Genomic DNA, 23,476 nt, shown 5'->3' with positions numbered 1-23,476 from the left:
TTTTTATTGTTTAATGTGGAAAAAGATATATAGTTTCACTACAGTATTTTGTGAGCATGATTTCCATCATCTCTACAACCACAAGTATGCTGCACCAAGCCTTTGGGTACACACACCTATGCACTACCCTCTACAGGCAATCTGCTCCAAATCATTATCGAAACAGCAGCTTTAGAACATGACCAGCAGGTATCTTTTCTTCATAGCTGACATTTCAAATGTTCTGTTTCCCTACCAGTTAACCTCAATTAAAAAGAGTAAGGCAAGCCGTTTGGTACCATTTCACTTCCTCTGACCTTTTGGGGAGCTGGCCCATCCAAACATAGGTACACTCTAACACTGTCCCTAGCAGTATTTCCCCACCCCCTCCTTTTTACAGTATTTTAGCTATTTCAGCTTTAAGGGAAAATCCAGAAACATAACTTCCTCTGCAAGTTCAAACAGGATGGATTATTTACAAGACCATATGCAATTAATTTCACATTTTAATTTTGCTGAAGTTTCAAGCAGCATCGTGACTTCTGCAACTCTAAAGCAGACGCACATCTCAACCACTTATGTTTAGGCTACACCGAAAAGCAGATTCAATCTTCTGACTCTTCAGTGACTCTTCAGCTTTGCAGCTCTAACACAGGAAGAAACAAAATGTAAACAAAGGCAAGAGTTTTATTTACTCATTACCAGTCCCTTGCTAGAAATACTACCAAAGGCTGTGAAGTTGACCAGACCCTACCAAACAAGCTTCTGTGCCAAGATCTCATGCACCAAAGGAACAGTTACCATCTGCTCTTTTATAACAGTAGACAGGAAATTACAGTAAAACTTACTCATTCTACAACCTTCTTTAAGAACAGTCAGAGCAAACCCACAAAATATTAAGAAAAATATCTCAATACTGGCTTTGATAAACAAGTTTAATATTTCTGTACTTTACAGGATAGTTTTTATAAAAGCTAGGCTTCAACCGATAAAGATCATGAGACTTAAAAGCCAATTCTCTGAAATCCATACCTAAGAATTTGGGACTTCGATGGCCAGGTTTGTTCAGTCTACCAAGTATTGTCCAAGAAGTTCAGAGTTGTGTTATTTTCTAAAAACCAATACTGTACATACCAAAGTGAATCACTTTCCCAGACACAGTGTACTGCGGAGCTGATCACCAGCAGTCCATTTCCAATGCACATAAGGTCCGCAGGCAAAGCAAAACCCACTCAGTTCTAATTTCGGTGCCCTCATTATCCAGGCCACACGTCTGTCAGAAAGCACTCCCCTCTTGTAACATCTCCTTACATTTCCAATATGGCCTCCAACAAGGTCTTTCTATTACTTACACTGCAATCGTCCTGCAATAAAATTGGTTTTCCCTACTAAAGAACAAGGTTATTAACAGACACTGGATGAAAATCCCTGCTAAAGAAACAATCTAGATCTATGTAGACATTCTGGACTGGATATAAATGCACAATAAGCTTTTGCTTTCCATGAAGCACAACATTGTGACTGGGCAGAATTACCACTCTCCCCACTATGAACATGAAAAGTGAGTGCACATACTCCATGAATGAAAAGGGGAGAGAGGAAAAAAAAATTCAAAACAAAAACAAAAACTATTTGTTTCCTGTTCCCATAAATGATTCAGAAAATTTAGGCCAAATAAGGAAAAAATAGAATTCTATTTATTCGATTTGCTCCTTGGTTTAAGAGAAGTTAAAATAAGTGTCAATATAGACACAGCACTTTTTCTTCCATGAGTAAGAGAATAAGTCTGCTATTGCTATGCAACTCAGAACTGCATTTCATGCCCATTATGTCATATTAATCCAAGTCAGTCCACACCTGGACCTACAAAGAAGGAAGAAGAATCCACATTTTGGAGAAAAACTATAGTTAAAAAAGCCCACAACTTGCAAGTTTTAGAAGGGAAGAGCAAGCATCTTCACTTCCATCCTATCCATGGTTTGAAGAGATGGCTCTCTCCGCTTTGACGAATGGAAGCTGCCAGGAGGCCGAGTTTAGTGCCATTCAAGTGCAGGATCCTGCCTGCCAAGTGAGGTGATGTGCCAGGTCAGTCATGGGAAGGCCGAATATTTGGAACTGCTTGCACCAAAAACAATTTTAAAAGTCATCTAGCTTGAGTCCCCAGAATAATTCACTTTAGCAGAAACAAGACTAAGAAAAAAAGATTCAGAGATGAGGCATAGGACCAGGGGAAGAAGTAATTCCTTAACAGTCATCAGCGTGTGGGGAAGCCACCCCTATGGGTGCCTCCACGCCCCCCTCTGAAGCCACCCCTCTCACCCCGAAAATTAGTTCTGTTCCTCTCTCTGCCCCTTTCTCCTCGGCCTGCTGAAGTCCCGCCTCGTCCTCCTCCCCTGGGAGCACCACCTCCTCGGTCAGACTTGGACTTGGGTGGTGGCGACTTGGGCCGAAGTCTCTCAATCTCTTCTGTGCAGCCAGTCAGGTGGGAATTTGGAGCAGTGAAGTACGAAGAATATGTTTCTGCATTGAAATTGCTATTTGTGAGGGTGGGTCCTACAGTCAGCCAACCTAAAGAATAAAAACAAAGTCAACAAAAGCAACAACAAACCTCACGCTTCAAGGCCGTTACTGCCTTTTTCCTAGGAAGTGAACACTGAAGTGATGAGAACATACATTTCTATACACATCAGCTTTACTGATCAGATTTAAGAGTTCCCTGCTAGAATGGCACAATTGTTGAAGAGTTAAGATTTTAGTCCAATATTTGTAAGGGGTTTTTTGTTTTTGTTACATACGGGCATGGAAACATTCAAGCTGTAGTTTCACAACACACCTTCCCCCTCCTTTCTATTTATTCTGATGCCATAACACCGTTTCCCAGCCCCTCTGGGACTAGGCTGCATACCAAATCAGTAAATTCATCTGTTTAAAAAAAAACAAAAAAAAAACAAAAAAAACCCACACACCACCACCACCCCACACACGCCCAACAATAACAACAAACACACACTCCTTCTCCTGTCCCCTCTTTTTTAAAAGGCATTTAAACTTCAATTAGGTAATTTTCTCTCCAAAAAAACAGTTCCACAGCCAAGAGCAAAGCATGGTGTAGCACAGGCTTAAAAACACAATGAAACAGCAGTGTTGCTGAAGTCAACATAATATGAAAGTAAAGCTTAAAGTGTTAAATTAACCTGTTTATGAACAAGCATACGTTCAGTGGGCACTTCAGCTTCACCAAGTGAAACTGAAATCAGGCAGGCATTTAAGTCAAGCACATCACATATTTCTTGAAATAACAAACTGAAACAGGGCTTGGGCATAAAATAGGGCTTTTGAAATGGGTCTTCGACAGTGCGCGCACGTGCATACGTCATTGGAAATTTAACTTCCAGTTACATCATGTATTAAATAAGAAAAATGTGGTTCAGTGATCTCAACAACATGCTCACATAGAAAAGGAGTATAAAAACAGAAAACCAAAAAAAAAAAAACCCCAAAATCAGTTCTTTACTTACATTGCCAAGACAGAGTACAGTGTTAATCTTTGCCCTGCTTTCCACACATTTAAAAAAAGGAAGAGTCTGTTTAGGTTTACATACTTCTTGGGCCCTGTGAGCACTCACAAACAGTAATTTTAAATTCAAGGTGATAATCAGTAAAAATGCTGTGTTCTGCCAGCTTCCTGATTTTAAAAAAAAGGGGGGGGGGGAGTCACTATTGCTATAATGACCTATAGGATTTAAAGTATGTAATGCTGTTCCAAGATAATCACTCAGTTTAAAAATACAAAATCTGGGTCAGACTTACATGACACTGTGCAACACTTAGTTTTGTGAATTTACATAAAACCACATTAAAGGACTGCCTAAAAAAAGTCCTTCTACAAAAAACCATATGTAGCTAGCAGAATTAAGACTGACATCATTAAAATTCAAGCCAAAGGCCAGTGAAAGAATAGGAATGGCTAATAATCATTTCTTATGAGCAAAAGAGAAAACACTTAAGCACCTTGGAACTGATTTAGATAACTTATTGCTTGTAGCTTTTGTACTGATGTATATTTCATTCCAACTGCAATAGAAGAATAAGCAACAATTTCTGTATCATAAGTATTAGCTCTCATATGCAGCAAAACAGACCATGGTTGAACTTGTACCCATTTCTCCATGTCACCCAAACTATTAATTTCTAATTAGTGAAAGACAGCATTACCTAAAACTGCTAAAAGAATCTAAAGCAAGTGCAACTATAGCACTTTCCCCACTCACATTCCCCTTTTTTTTCCACCCTCCTTTTTAAAGGATGCAGTGTTACCATAAATTGTTCAGAGACCAACACTCACAGTATCTATATGTAAAGCATGAATACCTTATCCATAACATTAGGTATGAAGTTTGTCAATTCAAATGTTCTTAGATTTGGGGAGGGGGACACACAGAACTTTCAAATTCTACTTCACATTAGGCTTTAGGGCTGAAACAGGACAGACAACTGATATACAAACCTAAAAGATGTCAAAAGAGATTTTATTCTTGTAGTCAGTATTTTCCTGTGGTGAAATTCCTTCATCACTTACACGTGAGAAACTGAAGGGCCCAACCATCCCTCCCTGCAATTCCACAGAAAGCGGTTACCACGTCTCGTCTGATCCATATACTTCTACAGGTTTTCTATCATGCCAGATACAGCAGTCTCAGTGTTAGAGATAAGGTTTTGAGATGCTGGAAACGGGACCAGCACTTAGCTCAGAGTGATTTGAAATAAGTTTAGAGAAAGAAATCATGCTTCTGAGAAGTATAAACAGATGACATGGAAAAAACAAACACAACACAGCTGTATTTTGCCATACTCACTGCTGAATTAGATACAGGAATTGGCCAAAATATTGGTTAAAAAGGAAGAATTTTCTTCTTAAGAAAACTGACAGCTGTCACAGACTTTCCAAACAACACTGCTTTGTGATTGACAGATCTTCACATAAACTAAGAATGCATCTCCTTCAAATTTGTCTGACCTATGGCATATCTCTGGAAAGCTTTTCAGGACACTCACGTGAATTCTACAACCAGCACAGAATTCTGCTATTCTGTCTTGCACATGATAAAGACATTTCAGTTTTCAGAACTACTGTGGAGCTTAGTGCATTAAGTCCAAAAATAAAAGTTTAGTAGAAAGGCCATATTACAGGATTTGACCTTAAAAAGACAAGACCATACATTTCATTATTCCACTGGGATACTGAACAATTTCAGGATTTACCTTCAACTAGAGATGGAGAAAACAGAAGTCTGGAGGTCTTATTGTTTAAGCAATTATTTACCTCTAAAAATAAATATTTAGAAAATAAAACTTAACAGTAGGCAGTGGTAAACTGGATTTGTGACTTCTGCTATAGTAACAATAGCAGAAATTACAACCATAATTGTAACACACAATTAGAATGACTCCATATGTTGTTCCTGCAACTTAGGCTGAAGATTCATCCCAGGATAGGGTTTTTTTGCTAAAAAAAATATGCACAAGAGATCTTTTGTTCTATTTGATCATGGGGGAACAGAGCATTAACTATATCAGAAGCCACTTCGATACCATCCTGGCATTGGGAGAACTGTCTGGTGATGCCATAATCCTCCTCTGCTGCTGAACATGAGGCTGATAACTTGTCTCAGGGAGTGAGAGGATAGGGAAACCTGGAAAATCTCTCTGTCCAGTACATTTTCTCTCTTCCTACCAGATTTCCACTATGGATAAGTCACCAGGAAAGACAAACACTCCAGACCATGCAACTCCTTGTCCAAAAAGCTTACTGAAATGTACTTTATTCTGTGCTGTGTGAAGTTAAGATCATACCTGCAAGCTAGTGCAAACAGGAGAGTCATGCATTAAAATTAAACACTATTTTGTCTCAGCTTCCCTTAGAATTCATTAAGTGTCTTCAGATGATGGAAGAGGGTTAGTAAAACAAGTTTAAATTTAACTCTGACAAAATAAACAGAACAGCTACCTGGTCGAATTGTACTGTCCCTTCCAAAAAGATGAAGACGCCGTCGTCCAAGGCAGAAATGCTCAATGATGTGAAAAATCTCTACAGGTTTTTCTATGTTGCCAATTTCAGGCTCTTCTGTGATTATTAGGTCAATGTCAACATTAGCATGGATGAAGTCACCATCTGTACTGCGACGCACAGTTCCTTTAATGCCCATGAGGCAGTGCTCCTACACACATAAAACACAGAACAGCAGCTGTCACGTGCCTCGCACACTGTTACATCACAGATATTGGAGGTTTGAACACCATGGAGAGGAAGGAAAATTCTAGACAGACTAAATTCTAAGCAGACTAAATCCTACTCTTAAATAGAGAACAGTCTAAATTTTGAACTAGAAAGTCTGAACAAGCTGAAGCCACCAAGAAAACCTTCCAAAAACAAAGGAGAGAGAGTACTTCAAGTTACCTGTTTTGATGACCTCCACTTCAAAGTGCTAAAACTCAAATTATTCAGAGACTGAAATAAGATATTTGGACTTCTTCCAGTTACTACAAACTTACAGAAGTTCAATTTGGAAAGAGATGGAGAACTCTCCACAAGAAAAGACTGAGTACAAGGAGATAGGAAGAGTAAGTATCAACATTCTCATAACTTTATTCATAAAAACAACCTTCAAAGTGTTCAGTCATAAAATAGCCAGTCAGTGAAAGTAAAAGAACTATTAATACATGCATTTTTTCATATTGTACCTCTTTTACAAAAGTAGCCTTCACCCCCAAATTCCTTTCTAGAAAATACAACAGCATCAAAAGAGGTAAAAATCACTATCAAGGTATCAATGCACTCAGAGTCAATTCTGCCAGCATTAAAAATGTTCAAGTGTAATAAGCACTGCTTTCCTTTCCTCTACAATATTATAGATCAATGGAAGTGACTAGTATATATCTATGAATGAAGAATCACCATAACTGGTACAGGATGAAATGAGGACTCTATATACTGAGTTCAAAGTTCTGTTTCTGGGAATACTATGCTCAAATGAGCAATTTTCCTTAGGTCATAAAATACTGATTTACTAAGCATCACCAGATGGCTCTAAGAGAGTTGCAGACAAGTATATAATCATTTCCAGATTTTTGGCAAGGACTTTAAGAGTTAGTGAATAAATATGAAAGGCAAAAAAGGTGACCCATCAAATATATGCAGTTGATTAACTGTTGCAGGGTTTTCAGACCTTTAATTTAACTAAACAAAACACAGAATACTGCTAAGCAAACTACCCATCAGGCAAAGTCTAGTAAGTCTGGTCTTTAGAAGAACTATGCAAGAAGTTTTATTTTCGTAACATGTGTAATGTGATTCATCAGTACCTCAGATACTATCACACAGGCACACAGCATAAAGCTTCCATCTTGAGGGATGCCTAAACTAAAAGGATAACATTTACTATTGTCATCATTGGTAAGTATGTCTTCTACAAAGGATGGAGCTCTCTGTTTAGTCAGAATAAGCTAGCTCAATTTTCAACATTCAACATAAACAATAATGACCTCAGCCCAACCTTTGTTCAGTGAACAGAAAAATTCTCTAATACCAGAAAGCAAAACAATTCCCTTTTAATGAAGTTATGAAGTCTCCAAAAAAACCCTCCTATACTAAAGTTTTAACCACTTACTCATGAGCAAGCTGCACATATTTGCAATACTATATGCAATGTTAGATTTATAACAAATGCAACAAACTTTCAAACAAACTTTGGATTAATGTGAATGCAAATCAAAGAAAGATTCTTAATATCTTAAAGGGAAGTTTAAGCTCCTAAAAATTGGCAAATCCAAGGCAGAGCTTAGGATGTTTAGCACCAGTCACATATCCAACAAACAATTCATGAACGTGGAATGAGTCCTGAGGCTAATGACAGTTTAAATTATTGTCAACCAACTCTTTGTATTCAGTCTAACTGCCACAGTTACATCCATATATGCCCCAGACAACTCTTTATTATTCCCATCTACTTTTTTTCTCCAAGTTCATGAATAACATACCTTATGTCCTGTAAATCAGAATATTCTTTTCTCTCTGTCCCTCCTTCAGTACACATTTCTTCTATAATACATCCCTAAGAAACTGCTTAATTTAAAACAAGCTGTTTCTGTCATTTGTGCATGACAGTCGTCTTCAGGAAGTCAGGAGACACTCACTGATCCATTGTCCCCAACAGCCTTCTATCTGGTTCAAGGTCTGTGCACATACCTGTACACGTGTGTTCAGAACCATTAGCCAACCTTCTGGGTTTTTTTGTTTTGTTTTGGTTTTTTTGCTTTTTTTAAATTATGTCAATTTCTAATCAACAGTTTTAAAGATTTATTTTGACATTAAATTCAGTCAAATTCTACCGCCAAGTTTAGTACCAATCAAAACGTGTTCCTGCCCTAAAAACATTATACCTCCAATACAGAAAGAGGCTTGTAAGTTATAGAAGAGGTATTGCTAGTAGGCTAATTGCTTATTTACTATTCCCCCTTAACTGAAGCAATCAAGAAGTCAAAAACATTGCAATGTACAGTAACATTTTCTATTCAGTTTCCATTATCGTGCTCAGGATTTTTTCTCCCCATTCCAGTAGTCTACAAACCCTTTTCAGCTATCTGCATTTCAATGAGGCTTAAATGAATAGCACATTTGGAAGATTAGAATAGACATCTACCCAGCAGTGTTAAATGTAGATGATACTGCTATACTTCAAACTGAGTAAACTCAAGAAAGGGACGGAAGTTAGTTATCTATCCAATGAGGGTTTTTTTGTTTTGTTTTTTTTCTCCCTCAATATATGTGCTTTGCAGAAGAGAACTTTGAAGTCCTGATGTCTATTCTCCTGAAAGCAGATCACCAACTACAGTGGAGCATCTGGTGTTTGATTAGCAGAAAGGGACAGGGTGAGAACAGGGTAGAAATTGAGCCAAACTTTTACCTTGGTCCTTTGGAAAACAGCCTTAGGGTCTAGAGTCTTGGTCTTTCCAGGATTGTTTTTATTGGTTTTAATCCAACAAATGTCCTCACATCTTCTGTAACCCCATTTGCGCAGACACTAAAATGTTATGGACAGACAAAAACAATGTCTGTATTATACCAGAAACTAAAATAAAAACCTAAACAGAACAATAAAATAGGTTCTTTAAACTTTTGTTAAAACATATCTGGAAGATAAATCTGTCACAGATGCATGAAATATATCGAGTTTACCACCAGCATGCCTGTGCTATGTTTTGTTAAACTTTCAAAACAAAAACAAACAAAAAAAGTTTATATGCACACTGACTTGTCTACATATCACTTTTTTTTTTTTTTTTTAAATACCTAACCACCACACAGATTCCCCTGTGAAACTGTATACTTGTTTTTACTGTCTAATGGCACTTAAAATTTAATCAGAACCAGTCTAACCAATGCAGTGATCAGCTGTCTTGGCCCTGTCTCCATTAACACCTGTACTCTACCAGAGTTTCACATAAAAGTGAAATTCTAAAAGATAAAGAGCCAAAAGCCTTTGCAATCATTTTGTGGCTTTCCCTAAGTCTGTAAAGAACTTGTATGCCTAGTTTTTAATCCTTAATTTTTGCTAGTGCTATCTTGGAAAGCGAGAAAATTGATCATTAAGGACTCAAGCTCATCTGGCTATCGCTATATTCATGAACCATCCAGCTATGTCTATGACAAAAATTAATTTGTCCAGAAGAGTACTTTAACCAAGCTCAAAATAAGAAAATGATAAAGCAAACAGATCAGTAACCACATGTCGTCCTTTAATGAATACCATCATGTTGTTTTAATAGGAAGCACAGACCAAACTAAGAAATGAATGTTTCTGCATAACAAGAGCCTACTGGAAATTCTTTTTTCAGCGTTCCCAACACAAGCAGCCCCACCACAGTATACAGAAAGATTACTTTAGAACTCCAAGATTGCCTAGCGTAATAAAACACAATTTTATCACACTTCATAGACCAGCAGCACCTTCCTATTCAGATGACAGTTTCTGGAGAAAACTATTAAGACTTCTGTTTAAAAAAAAAAAAAAAAAAAGTGATGTAATCACACTAAATGTGGCACTTTGCTCCTTACAGCAACATGCATACAAGGAAAATAAGACAGCAGTACAAGTTTCTACACACTACAGAACTATGCTTCCTCAAATAGTCACAGGGGCTCATCTAGAAAATAACAGTATCTGAACAGTTAATGCCAGATTAGACCCACTAAAATTATATACCCTCTAGCACAGTAACAAAACATCTCTCAGCATTTACAGCCGAGAATTCTACACAGAGAAAGTCAATGATAAAAATAAACTCTTAAGCCTGTCCCTGATTAATTAAATTAAAACATCATCTTACCACTCTGCCAAGGTCCAGACCCTCTCCTGAGCCACACCACAGAAACACAAATGACCTTGGGGCTGCAATCTCTTCGATTTCCAGCTTCATGATCTAAAAAAATAAAGCAAGTGTTTCTGAATGAAATATTTGCTTAATTTATGTGATATAATCACAGATTATATCAGGAAGAACACTGAATAAATGTTGCAGCATTGTCACAGGAACCTTCAGGAAGCACATTTATTAAAGATGCAAGTCTAGACACCATTCTCTTCAAAGCTATCCCTTCAAATCTGTTTTCCAGCAAGTATGTTGTAAAAGTTCTCATCAAAACCTAAGCATGCTTTCAGCATAGTTGATGACCAACTTGATCATTCATTTTAACATAAATTGCATCTTTGTAGAATATTCTAGACTTAAAGATGAATACATTCTGTTTTTTTTTTTCCTCCATAAACACGTGCTTCATTTTAACATCCCTTCAGTAATTAAAAAAAATATAATGAGGCAATAGTGTTTTGTTTCTTTTCAGCTCTGAAGCTGGGGAAGACACACATACAAAATCATTCTAATTCCTATTATTGTATAGGAAAGATTCTCTCCATTTTCTCTTCAGGGGAAAAAAAAAAGTAAGAACACATCAAGACAGTGGTTCAACAAAGATAAATGAGTAACATTCAGAGTGAAATAACTTCAGATGCAAAGCAACTGTTACTCATTACAGATGAATCTCTTCAACTTGTAACTTGCTAACACATCAAATCAAGCTTCATTCAGTGTCACTATGAAGAAAAATAATGCAGTAGAAGCCATTCTAAGAGGATATAGAACACTGAGTCTTAAGACTCCCAACTCAAACACTTCCAATTTTTCCTGTTAGGATAGAACTCCCCCCCCTCCCCCAAGACAACACTGCCAGGCACTATTTTGGCCTGATGCACCACAGTGTGGCTAACACGAAAGTAACCTACAAATTCCTATCTATCCCTAACAGGTCGGTTACCTAATCTCTTATCACAGGCATGAATGCCTTTGCTTTCAAACTCATTTTTAAAGATAAAATAAATTTTACTTGTTCTCATAAATTTTATTTGTTCTCATGATCCTTTTGTTTGGCTCAGTCACTTTTGGAGCAATGTATTTGCAAGTCTCAGCCGAGGGGACAAACTAAATCTAATTTCAAGTAACCCACCCCTCCAAATTGCATAGAACAGATGAGGTAAGTCTCAGTAACTAAGTAACTACTGCTTCAGTCCAATGATTCGCTCTTATTATTACAAACTAGTTGCTAACGCAGACATCATCCTGCATATCTATCAGATATGGTCTGTAAATAAAAGGTATTTATTAGCTTCAAACTTCCACCCATACTCCTGAATCTAAGAATTTCTGACATGATTACTCTAACATTTTCTTAATCAGCTACTCTTCTCTACCCAAAAGAGATTGCCTTTTTGCTTTTTTTTTTTGGGGGGTGTGTGTGTGTTTTTTTAATAGATAAAACAGACACACAGAGCAGGGCTAGTTTATCAGCATCCAACATTAGTACAACAAGCTTTTTATTCAATGCCTAAGTGCAGAATACTCTGCTAATACAAGAGAAATACCACTCCGAGTTCAATCTTTAAGGACAGAGCACCTGGGAAACATGCTTTGTGTGGTCAATTTATTGTGCTTGATGACATTCAGCACTTCACAGGATATAGCATCTAAACTTCATCTTGTTTTTACAAGAGCTGACTTCACTGAAAAAGCAAAGGTACAGAATGGAGTCACTTATCAATAGATCTTGATTTCTTCTTCACAGAAATCCACGTGTCACTATACAAAGAATTTAATTCTTTCTGTAACTTAATTCTGTAAACACTTACTAGAACACAGTAATACAGAAGCACCAACTGTGATCTTGAAAAGATCACATTTTCACATTAATATTTCCCTTTATTCCCCCAAAAGGGATCAGAAATCAAATGGCTTGAAAAAGCTTTGAGGTGACCAAGCAGTAAGGGAAAACGTAAATAGAAGAAAAGCTCCACAAGTAAGAGAAGTCTATCTTGTCAGGCTTCTCAGGAGTACAGTTGGTTTGGTAGGTACATTTCAATGCCTAATTAATACTTTGGAGAAAAGAGGTATGTCGGAGATGCATATTCATCTTCTCTTTTGACTAAAGACCAAAGTATTAAAAAGCACATCTCAGAAGCCTCTTCAAAAATTTTAGGAAGCCAGAGAAAATTTACAATTAATATTCCAAATTTTAAAAGCAAAAAAATCAAACAGAAAAAAAAAAAAGCGCACAGAACTTGGATTAGTAGTAGGTTTTTACCTTACCCCCATTTAAGTTTTCAGTCAGGCTCAGGGAGAGAAAACAGGTATACCTTAATTCATTAAATCTTAAAAAACAAACAAAAAAGCCCACACTCAGCACAAATGGTGCAGGCATAAAATATAAAACTAAGTTTCTGTGTGTGTTAGATTTTTGTTTTTACATAACCCATTTTTTCTTAAACACATCCTATAAAACACTTTGCTACCAAATTAAGTCCTCAAGCTAGTCGTGCAGGTATGCATATGAAATTTTTCACAATAAGAAAAAGACTTACATCATCCCAGGTCCAGCATTTTTCATTGGCAGTAATGCCAGTCTCTCTGTAGTATTCTTCCAGTGGCGGCTCCAGGAGAATCACATCAAATTTGGACTTCAGTTCTCTAATATCAAAAGCTTCCAAGTCTGCTTGTAAGTACCTTTTTAAACAAAAGATGACAAGTTGCTTGGAGAAAGTATAATAGTGGTTTGAAATTATATTCCACACAGCACTTGTGTGGCCAGTTAAGAGTAAGGTCTCCTGTGTAGTTTATATAGCTTAAACACTAAATCCAAGGAAGACAAAGTATTCTCGCTTAGCCTAAAAAAGATGCTACTAAATTAGACTTAAAAGTCTTCCTTTCAAGAAACAATGTTTAGGATTCTACTTTAGCAAGCAGGAAACAGATACCCAGACAACATACTGTACAGCAATATCTAGTACAGAATCATTGGACTTATTACACATCCATGGACTATACAGGAGAACATATCAACATTTAAGAAAACAGTCACTGCCTGGCAAACAGACTTCATTTTGCTTCATTTTGGGAAAGTAGCATATTTTTAGAATTGCCACTTATATGTTGCTTTATGTTCAAAAGATTGAGTATTGGGAATGTAGTTATTTTTCACAAAGCAGAAATGTGTTTTTCTATCCTTATAGCCAAAGTGTAACACCCTAACTCATCGATTTTATTAATTACTTATATGCAATCTTATACTTGGCGTCCACATCTGCCCATCAGCCACTGTTGTATCACTATCAAAAATGACTTCCCAATACCTTTAGCCTTATTAAATTTGATTTGCAGAAGATCTCTCTCCCTAACAGTGCGTCCAGAAGAGATTATTCCATAAGTGTATTTGGTGTTATCAGAAGATAGCATTTGATAACTTTCTCCCTTTTCTGCACTAACAAGGTTAACACCACACACACAAAAAGAGACCCACAAAAACAACTCCCCCCCAAAAACAGAAAACCCTACACAACTAACTTCAAAATAGCAAGCTGAGTTTTGCAGTTTGTACCTCAATTGTTCAGACAATTTCCTCAAAGGTTTTCATGTGATTATGAAATAATTCTGTTTTTCTGGGTACAGATTAGAACTGCAGTATATTAAAAATGGTAAGTTCACATTCAGAAAGGTTCAACCACATGTGAGTAACATGCCATATGCTTATATTGCATCTAACATTCCACAAAAACTCAGAGGTAAGCAGAAGTTAACAGGACAAAATACTTCAGCCTCAACTTTTTTTGGTCTTAAACTATGAAGTAACATCTGGTTAATGGATACTAAGATGACAGCTGAACATTATACAAAATGTTTTTGCAAGAACAATTCCAAGTTATATTAAGAGACTTTTTTTTTTTTTTAAGGGTTTCCTTGTTATTGTAAACTGCAGGATATCATGAGACTCATGATCATTTGGCGTATTTCTTTTGATTCCCAGATTAAAGCTTGTAGCTCAGTCAGCTGACAGCACGGTTTTAAAAACCAAAGCTTCGCATAATATAAATAATCACACACTGGAAAGAAAACCTAGTTTGTATACTATATTAAACATCTAGATTAAGCAAGCCAAAACAAATAGATGTTATTCTTCTGAAGTTTCAATTAATTAATTTGTATATACAAGCAGAAATAGAAAGTGTAAATTCTGAGCAGGTGCTAAAGATAAAAAGATTTGCAAAGCAGACAGCTAACTTCAAACCAGTCTGGAGGAGAAAGGTATTTCCACAAGAACACTTACATGGGAGGAGTGTTAGATTTAGATATCAGCTCATCCTTCAATCTGATGAGCTCTCTAAGTTTTGGATATTCTTCAAACCTATCTGCTAAGCCTAAGAAGAAGAAAACATGAAGTTAACAACTACTTAGAGAGTAAGTCTGTATCAATTAAGCATTCTCCAGTATTCTGAATAGGCCCAAATGTTAATATTCAGCTTCATTTCATTTTTTTTAGAACAAATCAACCCCTCCAAAGCAGGTTTTTTGATCAGTAGTTTACAGAAGCTTCCTGTCTCCATCCAGTTAACTATGGCTACTGTTACTGAATTAAACACTAACGCTCTGATCTTCCCTAGACCACTACAGTGACCAGAAGTCCACAACTGCTTCCAGAAGAAGGAAACAGGCTTTTTCTTAAGCTAGGTGGTAGAGGAATAACAGCAGAAAGCTATTTTGTTATTCCTCCAGCCATAAGTTTATTTTAAGACCCAAATTAACACTCATTTCCAGATTATTTCTAAATTGGGAATTTGGTTGTAGCTGGCTCCCTTGGGCAACCTTTATATTGAGATTCGATGTTTAGTGTCAGTCATGGAGATTTAAATGTCTCTGCACTTATTTCTTGGGTTCCTAGACTTAGTTTTGAAAATTAATATCCAAAAGCTTTTGCATGTACGGAATGTAAAAGGGAGAATCCTAGTTAGTTTTTCTGCAATAAGTTGTGGTTTGGGTTTGTTTTTTTTTTTTAAAAAATACACTCTTCAGCACACTACAGTCCCCTCCTCCAAAAGGAAGTAGAAATAGTTTGGGGGTTTTTTTTTCCTATTATTATTTATAGTAGCCTCAGCAGAAGTCAAAAAGGTATCATCCCCACTGCCCAACTCAACATGAATTCAACTTTAGGTCTTATTGCAAAGCTTAACATTCATTCACATTTGCAAATTTAAATGGTCCTAATTCTTGGGAGAAAAAATCCTCTTTTACTTCAGTTCGTAATTCTGAACTCTCATTTCCAGCACTGCTCTGGCAAAAGCCAAATTCTTTATATAAAACCTCACTATCATCACAGTTACTTGTGCATAATGAAAACAAAAATTATAATTGTTTTCCTCAAATACCCAACAACAGAAAAAAAATAGGATTTTTTCTTTCCACTGTTGTGTTGCTTCCAGCCAGTGCCAGAAGAACAAGATGGAGAAAGAGTCAAGTACTCCTGACTAGCAGGAGTAGAAGCCAATTATCGGCAGCTGTGTGACAGATGCAAAAGAACCTTCAGTGAAGATGACTTGGGTTGTTAAAAAGAAGGGTCTCTCCCAGAAGGTAACCATCTCTCTCTCTCTTTCAACAGCAACACCAAAAAGAAATAACTGGGCATCATGGAACCACTACCTCCCCACAGCTGTTAACAGGGTGGTGGTCAATTACACAATAGCACCTGGTTTTTGATCTTCGTGTACACTTAACATTTAGCTAGCCAGGATGCAACTTCATGTATCTCATCTCTAATAAAGGGTCTAGACTAACTGCTGCAGACATATTCGTTTCCACATCAGCACTTCTTTCACAAGCTATCCCATTCCTTCCCTGTTTTAGGGGGTCAAGAAGTCAGAGTAAATAACATGGGCTAACGTTTACTGTCTTAGTAATCATCTCATTTCAGAGAACAATGTATGCGTAATTTAGGTGCATAACTGTGAGGCCCAGATGCTTTTAGATAAAGATATAACTGAGTCAAAATGTCAAAGTTTTAATACTAAACATCAGGATGTATTTTACAGAAGCATTCACAAAACAGAAGAAACGAACTATTATTACCTCAATAGACAGACGCACAGAACCTCTTTGGGCTGGCACCTATGAACAGCCGCCTATGTCAGTTCTTACCTTGACAGTCTTAAACTTGATAAAATAAAAGCCGAATAAATCTTGCAGAAAATTGTGAAGAGGGAGGTGTCCTGCTTTGTTTTAAACCAAATAGCTACTAGGAACCCATTTTGGAAAATAGGACAAAGTAATACCTTAATTTTAGACACATTAAATTCAGGCCTAATAAAGTAAGATTTCAAGAACAAATTCAGTGACGGCTGAGTGAAAGTAAATATACAAAATTTAAAAATAACATTGTCCAAACTCAGTAATATGTTTGGCCTTCTAGTGGGTTGTCTGCACTTACTTAAGCTGGTAAATATTATCCATATTGCCTATCTACTTCAGTATTATCCATATTTTACACACTACATGAGTTCTCAGAGGCAAAGCAGTCCACGAAACAGCTGAACTATAAGTCAGTCATTTAAATTTCCAAAGATTTCAAGATGTGCTCACTAGACTTGTCTGCCTTCTGGAACGACCAGAGCAGCTTAGTCTTGAAAACCTTTTCCTGCTTAAACACTTTCAAATAAAACCAAAGATAACCTTGGTAATACTCACCCTCTAACTGAATTAGTATATAACAATCATTCATATAAATTTATACATTGATATATATGCACGCAGAGAGACAGAACTATGGAATGTATCTGCTTAAGACAATGCATATCTACATCTTCCAGTTACTGTGAGGAAGCAAGAAGGGGAAGAAAAAGCAGTGCAATTGCATAAAATGAGATACCTTCAATCAATTACTGACTATGACATACCCACATCTCTGATGAAGTTCTGGGGTCTGTGTCCTGTATCCACAAAGTGTTGGCAGTAATCATTGTGTGGATTTAAGCTCTGAGTCCCCTAGAGAACAAAAGGACTTGAGTGAGAGCAAAGGTAGAATATCTGGACAAACATACACATTACTTGGGTTAGTTTGACCCCTCTCCCTCCCCAACATGCCTTTCTAAGACTAAAAAAAAAAAAAAAGACAGTCATTGCACTTTTAGTTCCAAACCAGGCTCACCATTATTATGGCTCATTGTAGGTCAACCCAGAACAGACAATTTATATAAATTTTTTAGTCAGATCAATGTAAACATTAATTACTGTCATATCTTTCACAGAAAAATTACATACCTTCAAATCCCAGTTAGTAATTTCAGCCCTTAAGGTAATATTTCAAATACCATCAACTGCAGAAACAGTTTAACACAACTACACAATCTTTGACCAGACTTCCCACTGCAGGAATAGCTTACCTTAAGAAAGGTACTTGAATCTTTGTAAATCTCTTCTTCATACGGTAGGTTCTCTTCATCTTGCTGCAGCTCTACTTCATCCTTGGGAATAAAGAAGATTTTATAGGTATGTAGGATCACGTTCTTTCTCTCCTCACTATTATTCTGCTTCTTAATGAAGGAAGAAGTGAGCTGTCTAGGAACATAAATCTCCTGAAACAGCAGATCGTGAACAGTTCCAGTTCCAGTTTCGGAGAGAAAAAGAAATATGCATCTGACCTGTTGCTAGAAAGGTCTGTCTCTCTCTCATCACTGAGACGGTTACTGAAGAGGCCTCAGAAAGGAGAATAAAGTAAGAAACCATTCACTTCTAGAGCCTGACATTGTAGGCAGTGCTTTACAAGGTGCAGAATTTATAACTATTGTCCCAAAGAATTTTCACTCTTTGGACTAAGGCAAGTGATACGGTTTGTTGAAGTTCTTAGTCAGTAGAAACCCTTGAAAATTTATGTCCACTCAATCATCTCTTAAGTTTCAACCTTAGCAATGGAAACTTTTTTCCCCAGCATAAATGAGTCACAGCCCACACTTTAAAGGAACACATCACATTGCAAAAACAGTATTTCATTTTGACTCTTCTTAAAATTCCTTTTAAACTCCTCATTTTGCAGCCTCAAAATGAGCAGAAAGATGAATATTGTTGTGGGGTTTTTTTTCAGTTAATGGGTGACCAATTGTCTGCTCATCCAACTTCTGCAGTTTAGAGTTCCGTCACGCTAATATACGCAGAACGTTCAACACAGAGCTCAAGGAGGGAAATGGGCGGGAGGGGAAGGAGAGAATCTCTCCTTCATGTCACTCTTTCTTTTAATATGGAAATAGCCCTACTCAAGGTATTTAGCAGAAAAAATAATAGTTTTTAAATGAAAAATGAAGGAGTATAAATAAGGAGTCCTTCCCTTTCCTCTTTCTAAAAAGGATACCATATTTCATTTTCTCAGATAGTTAACACTGATAAAAATATACCATGAACATCAAACTGACAATATTATAAAATGAGATGCAAAGAATTTCTTAATACCAGGGATTATACAGCAAAGAATATCCCTTCTCCTCATTTAACAGCTCTATCTCATGCCCTTTCCTTTGTCAAATACAAAAGTTGATTGCAAGTTCAGAGGTTTTTTTAGGTCTCAGAAAAACACTTCTAATGCAGCCTAGCAATTAACAGGGAGACGTTACATACACAGCATTTCAGATGCAACAAGCTAAAAACAGATGATGTTAAGATTAACTCCTTAAATGGAGTAATTTTTTTAAATAATCAAGACACAAGAAAGTGTCTGAGTCCTACAGACAAGAGTCAACAGAACTTGGGCCAACTCAGGTCATCAGATTTTTTTTTCTATCTACTTGTAGCAGTGAAGATTTTGATTTCTGTTCAAAGATACAAAAAATTTTGACCTTTCACTAAGAAAAAACACTCTCTCCCCTAATAAATTGTCCTTTATTGTCATGTCAACCTGATACTTACTGAGAATCCTCACTATAACTATACACTTATTCTACCCTTAAAAAAAAAAAAAAAATTCACATCAGAAGTCCCTAGATGGCACAGAAGATTACTGCACCTCATCTTCTGAGAAACTGCTCTCAGACTTCCCCTATGTAATGAAATAGGCAACCTCACCCTTCAGACTTCTCTCAAAATATCAAAATAAGGCATTTAGGTGTCATCAGCTCACTTTGCTCTCCATTTGGAACACTTGGAACTGACACAAATCCTCCAAGATCTCCAACTGCATTTGTCTGAAGGTTTCACACTCACATTCACGCACTCTACCCCTACAGAACTCACAGCATCACACTGCACCTCAGTAACTGCTATCTTATGTCTTCACACTAACCCGTCTTTACCAGCAGTTACTGCTAGACACTCAGGCTCCAGCTAGAGCAGTTTGAGAAAATATTCATTTGCACAGCGGCACAGAAAAATTTTTAAACCACTACAGAGAGATTAATCAAGAACATCACCTAGAACCAATACTGCAAATCAGGGTTTTAGAGAGACACAACTCACTTTACGTCAAAATATTGACCTCTAATTTTCCTAACAAAACTAATGCCTGACAAATTGGTAATATTTGTCTGTAACACCAACAGCTAAGTCTATTATTACTTTTTCTAAGGCATATTAAAGAAAACTAAATCCAAGTAGGCTTAGTATCATAAGGAACCAGATTTTTAAACCAGTTCGTATTACAAGACTAAACTTAAACTGGCTCAAAGTACTAATGAAAAGACTACATAAATAGTAAATACTGTGCGACTTTTTAAGTCCTTACCTCCTTGTCAACAGGGCATTAGCAGGATCTACAGAAAACAGCCGATAAATCTACTACAGCCGTTCTACTTGTGGGTTTCAAGTTTCTTCTATCTATTCATCTGCTTGATTGAAGTTGATGCAAGATTTATATTATTAATATATATTTCAATTTCAACAATACAGTAAGAGTCTGGCCACTTCTAAGCCATTACAGCCTACCTCAGGGTAAGTTCCAAGTTAATGGAGAACATGTCAATGACAAGAGTCACATGCTTTGACAACTAAAGTGCATCCTTGCACTTAACAGGGAAACTGGAAGATATCCTCAACTTTGCCATACCTCATCCTGTGGCCTGCCACTTTCCAAATGCAAGCCTTTCTTCTGATATGAAGAAACCCCGGTCAAGATTTTTTTTGTGTTCCCAAGCACATACACACTTTACCACTTTATCCCACACAAGACAAGCAGCAACAGCACACAAGCATGCTCCTGGGCACTAATGCTTTAACCTACTTTCTCCAAGGCACTACAAGCAAATCAGGCTTCCAAATATTGGGTTCTGGTGAACACAGAATCCAGCGCACCTAAGCCACATCCAAAGGGAACCACTAGGACACATCCAAAGGGAACCACTAGGAGTCCATTCCAGCTCTCTCAGATCTTTGCAGGGGAGGACATCAAGGAAGATTTTAAACTATCCATATACATTAGATACAGATGTACATGCCACACACAGGTGCGTGTGTGAGTGTGTGTATGTTTTTCCTAATCCAGATGCTTTAAAGTATGTCCCTCAGTAGCGCATGAACACTAACAGAAATAAAGTCACAAACTTCTTCCTTTTTTCTTACCTTATATTCTTCAATCTCTTCTTCATCAGCTTCTCCCTCATCTGGATATTTGCGTTTTGCATTTGGTGCAGATGTATCATAAGAAGCCCTATAAACATAGAAAGAATTCCTCATATAAAGCAGTTTTTGTCTCTACAGAGAGGAGAGAATGTTTCAGAAATGGCTCTGATTATCTGCCTTGACCGCATGTTTCTATCAAAGTAGTATGAAATTATTTTGAAGCTTCTCATATAAGTTGTTTCTCTCAGCATATTAGAGACAAGCACACCTTCCCAAGGATAAGGCTCCTGAAAAGTTATCTCACTTCATTTTTCTGTTCTAAAAGGTACAGCTTATTTTAATTGAAGCAGTATCTATCCAGAGTTACTTTAAAATTAAACTAGCAACTTTGTGCTGTTTTTCCAACTGGATGTTTCTACTGTTGTATAAGAACTTTTGAACCAGAGTGAAGTACCCTGAAATTGCTTTTAGCAAAGGTTATAAAGGCTCTAGGACAAAGCAGACAGCATACCCTAAACTCACAGCTCTGTTTTGCACCACAGTAACTTTTTAACAAAGCAAGTAAGAGCTGGCCTTGATTTCCCCAAGCCTCATATTTCCAAACTGTTCTTGGAAGTTACTGACAAAACCCTACTCATCCTAAGTTCAGATGTGAGTGGCTAAAGCATTTCCTTTCACTAAATAGCATGTTTTCACATAAACTGCACAATTTTACTTTTCCTTTTGAAAAAGCAATCTCATTCTCTTCCTCTTTTAAAGGCTTTTATTACTAGTAATAAAAACTAATTTCTAACGGAAACTGCACACCAATACAGACCTGCATGTTTCTCTTGTTTCAGCAATTTCCCGCTGGTCATCTTTACTGTTCAACACAGCACCAATACTGTCTGCGTTTTCAGCTCCTAACTGAAGGAAAAGCAAAATAAGTCCAAGCCAAAATCATCACTTGTTAAAAACAAACAAAAACAAAAGCAAACCAACTCACAAAGCGCCACTTCCTAGACTGGAAATACTTTTCTACCAGCCTAGCGCTGCTGCGGGGTGCCTTAGCTCCCCGGCAGCGAGCCCCCCTGCTCCTCCTCCCGCAGATACCACATAAGCTCTCCCACCTGCGCTGGCGGCTCGCACAAACCGCCCGCACCTGGGGCTGGGGCTGGCGCCCCGCTCCCGGGCCGAGGGCAGCGACCTCTGTGTCGCCTTAGCGGCCACCAGCCGCGGGGCCCTGCAGCTCACGCAGTCCAGGGGCGCCCCCCTCCCCCCAACGGCCGCGCCGCTACCGTTAACGGCACGGCTGCCCCTGGGGCGGGCGCGCGCCTCCCCCCCCCCGGGAAAAGGGCGGGGCCGGCCGCGCTCACGCGCTGCGAGCGCCGGCGCGCGGCCCCCTCCGCGCGCGCGGCCCCGCTCGCCACCTGCTGCGCCAGGAGCTGCCGCCGCAGCTTCTGCCGCTCGCGGATCTCCTGCAGGCGGCTGTTCATCGCCCAGCAACCGCGCCGGCGGGATCCCGCGCCGCCGGGCGCCCGCGCGCGCGTCACTTCCGCCCCCGCCCCGTCACGGTGGGCCGGCGCCCCGCGGGGAGGGCGGCCCCGCGCAGCGCGCCGCCATGTTGGGCGGGCGCGGAGCCGCCGCGGGGGGAGCGGGGCCGGGGCCGGGGCCGGGGCCGGGGCCGGGGCGGCGTGGTGCTGGGCGGCAGGGCGGGCGCGCAGAGCGCCGCTGGCGCAGCGCCTCAGGCCGGGTGCGTGTGCCTTAGCGTGTTTTGGGTGAATCCCGCTGTGGGATTTAAAAAACGGTTTTAAAAATATTCCGCATTCGTAGCGGCCGTCAGCACTGACCAGCCATCTGCACAGTCCTGCGTAAGGCGCAAGTAACGTTTTGCAGAAGTATCCCGTAAACCACTCTTTGAGATCTCCCAAGGATTGTGTCTACTGGGGAAGTGTGAGTCGTGTGCGCAGTGTGTGAGAAACAGCGTTTCTGTCAGTAAGAGTTTGCTGTGTTCAGAAACCAAGAGGAGAAATATGATGGTCGAATATAATCGTCAAGAAAACGTTGAGGAAACTTGAAATAATAAACCTACTTGAAAACTGGATATGCATAATCACATCATGGAGTAATTAAATACCATCGCATGTCTCCACTTGCTTTTCCTCAAGTCGATTCTGAGGGGTTATTTGATCCTCACAAATGTTTGCTTAGAAGTTCCTGCTAGGTGACTGACTGTATATTTCCCTCAGGGGAAACACTACTGTGCTGCTTACTTCTCAATAACATCCTTACGAGGGCAATTATTAGCATTATTTTGATAATTTCAGAAGAAATGGGATTAAATGTTTTTCTAGTCTAACCTGAGGTAATAGTATGTCACCATCAGCAGCAAAGCATCAGTCTTCCAAACAGAACATGATCACTTCAAAAGCATGAGCGTGCTGCACTGCCACAGGGAGGCTGAAAAGGAATTAATCAGGAAAAAAAATTTTAGGAAAAATATCGAAGGGAATAATAATAAAAAACTTTAATTTCTTTATAACTGCTAAAA

The 23,476-nt window shown here is 38.4% G+C and overlaps 1 protein-coding gene across 2 annotated transcripts; it reads right to left on the bottom strand.

The window, feature by feature from the left end:
- Positions 1–648: 648 nt before the first annotated feature.
- METTL14 (methyltransferase 14, N6-adenosine-methyltransferase non-catalytic subunit) lies at positions 649–22,455 on the bottom strand. 2 transcript variants are annotated; one of them, XM_067297645.1, is made up of 12 exons: positions 22,356–22,455; positions 21,764–21,852; positions 20,947–21,034; positions 17,790–17,870; positions 17,304–17,391; positions 14,687–14,777; positions 12,948–13,089; positions 10,366–10,458; positions 8,943–9,059; positions 5,987–6,197; positions 3,991–4,053; positions 649–2,547 (listed from the first exon to the last, which is right to left on the bottom strand). In XM_067297645.1, the coding sequence occupies exons 1-12, from the start codon at positions 22,419–22,421 to the stop codon at positions 2,234–2,236; spliced, it is 1,443 nt and encodes a 480-aa protein (XP_067153746.1). In that variant the 5' UTR covers positions 22,422–22,455; the 3' UTR covers positions 649–2,233. The 2 variants fall into 2 exon arrangements, with proteins under 2 accessions (XP_067153746.1, XP_067153747.1); XM_067297646.1 differs by lacking the exon at positions 3,991–4,053.
- Between the last annotated feature and the right edge of the window lie 1,021 nt (positions 22,456–23,476).

Source organism: Apteryx mantelli, chromosome 5 (assembly GCF_036417845.1).
Source record: "Apteryx mantelli isolate bAptMan1 chromosome 5, bAptMan1.hap1, whole genome shotgun sequence".
Taxonomy (NCBI): domain Eukaryota; kingdom Metazoa; phylum Chordata; class Aves; order Apterygiformes; family Apterygidae; genus Apteryx; species Apteryx mantelli.
The sequence above is the reverse complement of the archived record's forward strand: the minus strand, read 5'-3'. Positions and strand labels throughout refer to the sequence as shown.

What these genes read in the sequence shown, in the direction of transcription:
- METTL14 (XM_067297645.1), bottom strand. Translation starts at nt 22,421, where the DNA reads ATGAACAGCCGCCTGCAGGAGATCCGCGAGCGGCAGAAGCTGCGGCGG. An exon ending in GAACTTCATCAGAGATGTGG is followed by an intron (nt 14,778 to 17,303) that starts GTATGTCATAGT and finishes TCTTCTTCTTAG; the next exon opens with GCTTAGCAGATAGGTTTGAA. An exon ending in GTCTGGACCTTGGCAGAGTG is followed by an intron (nt 9,060 to 10,365) that starts GTAAGATGATGT and finishes ATAACATTTTAG; the next exon opens with TGTCTGCGCAAATGGGGTTA.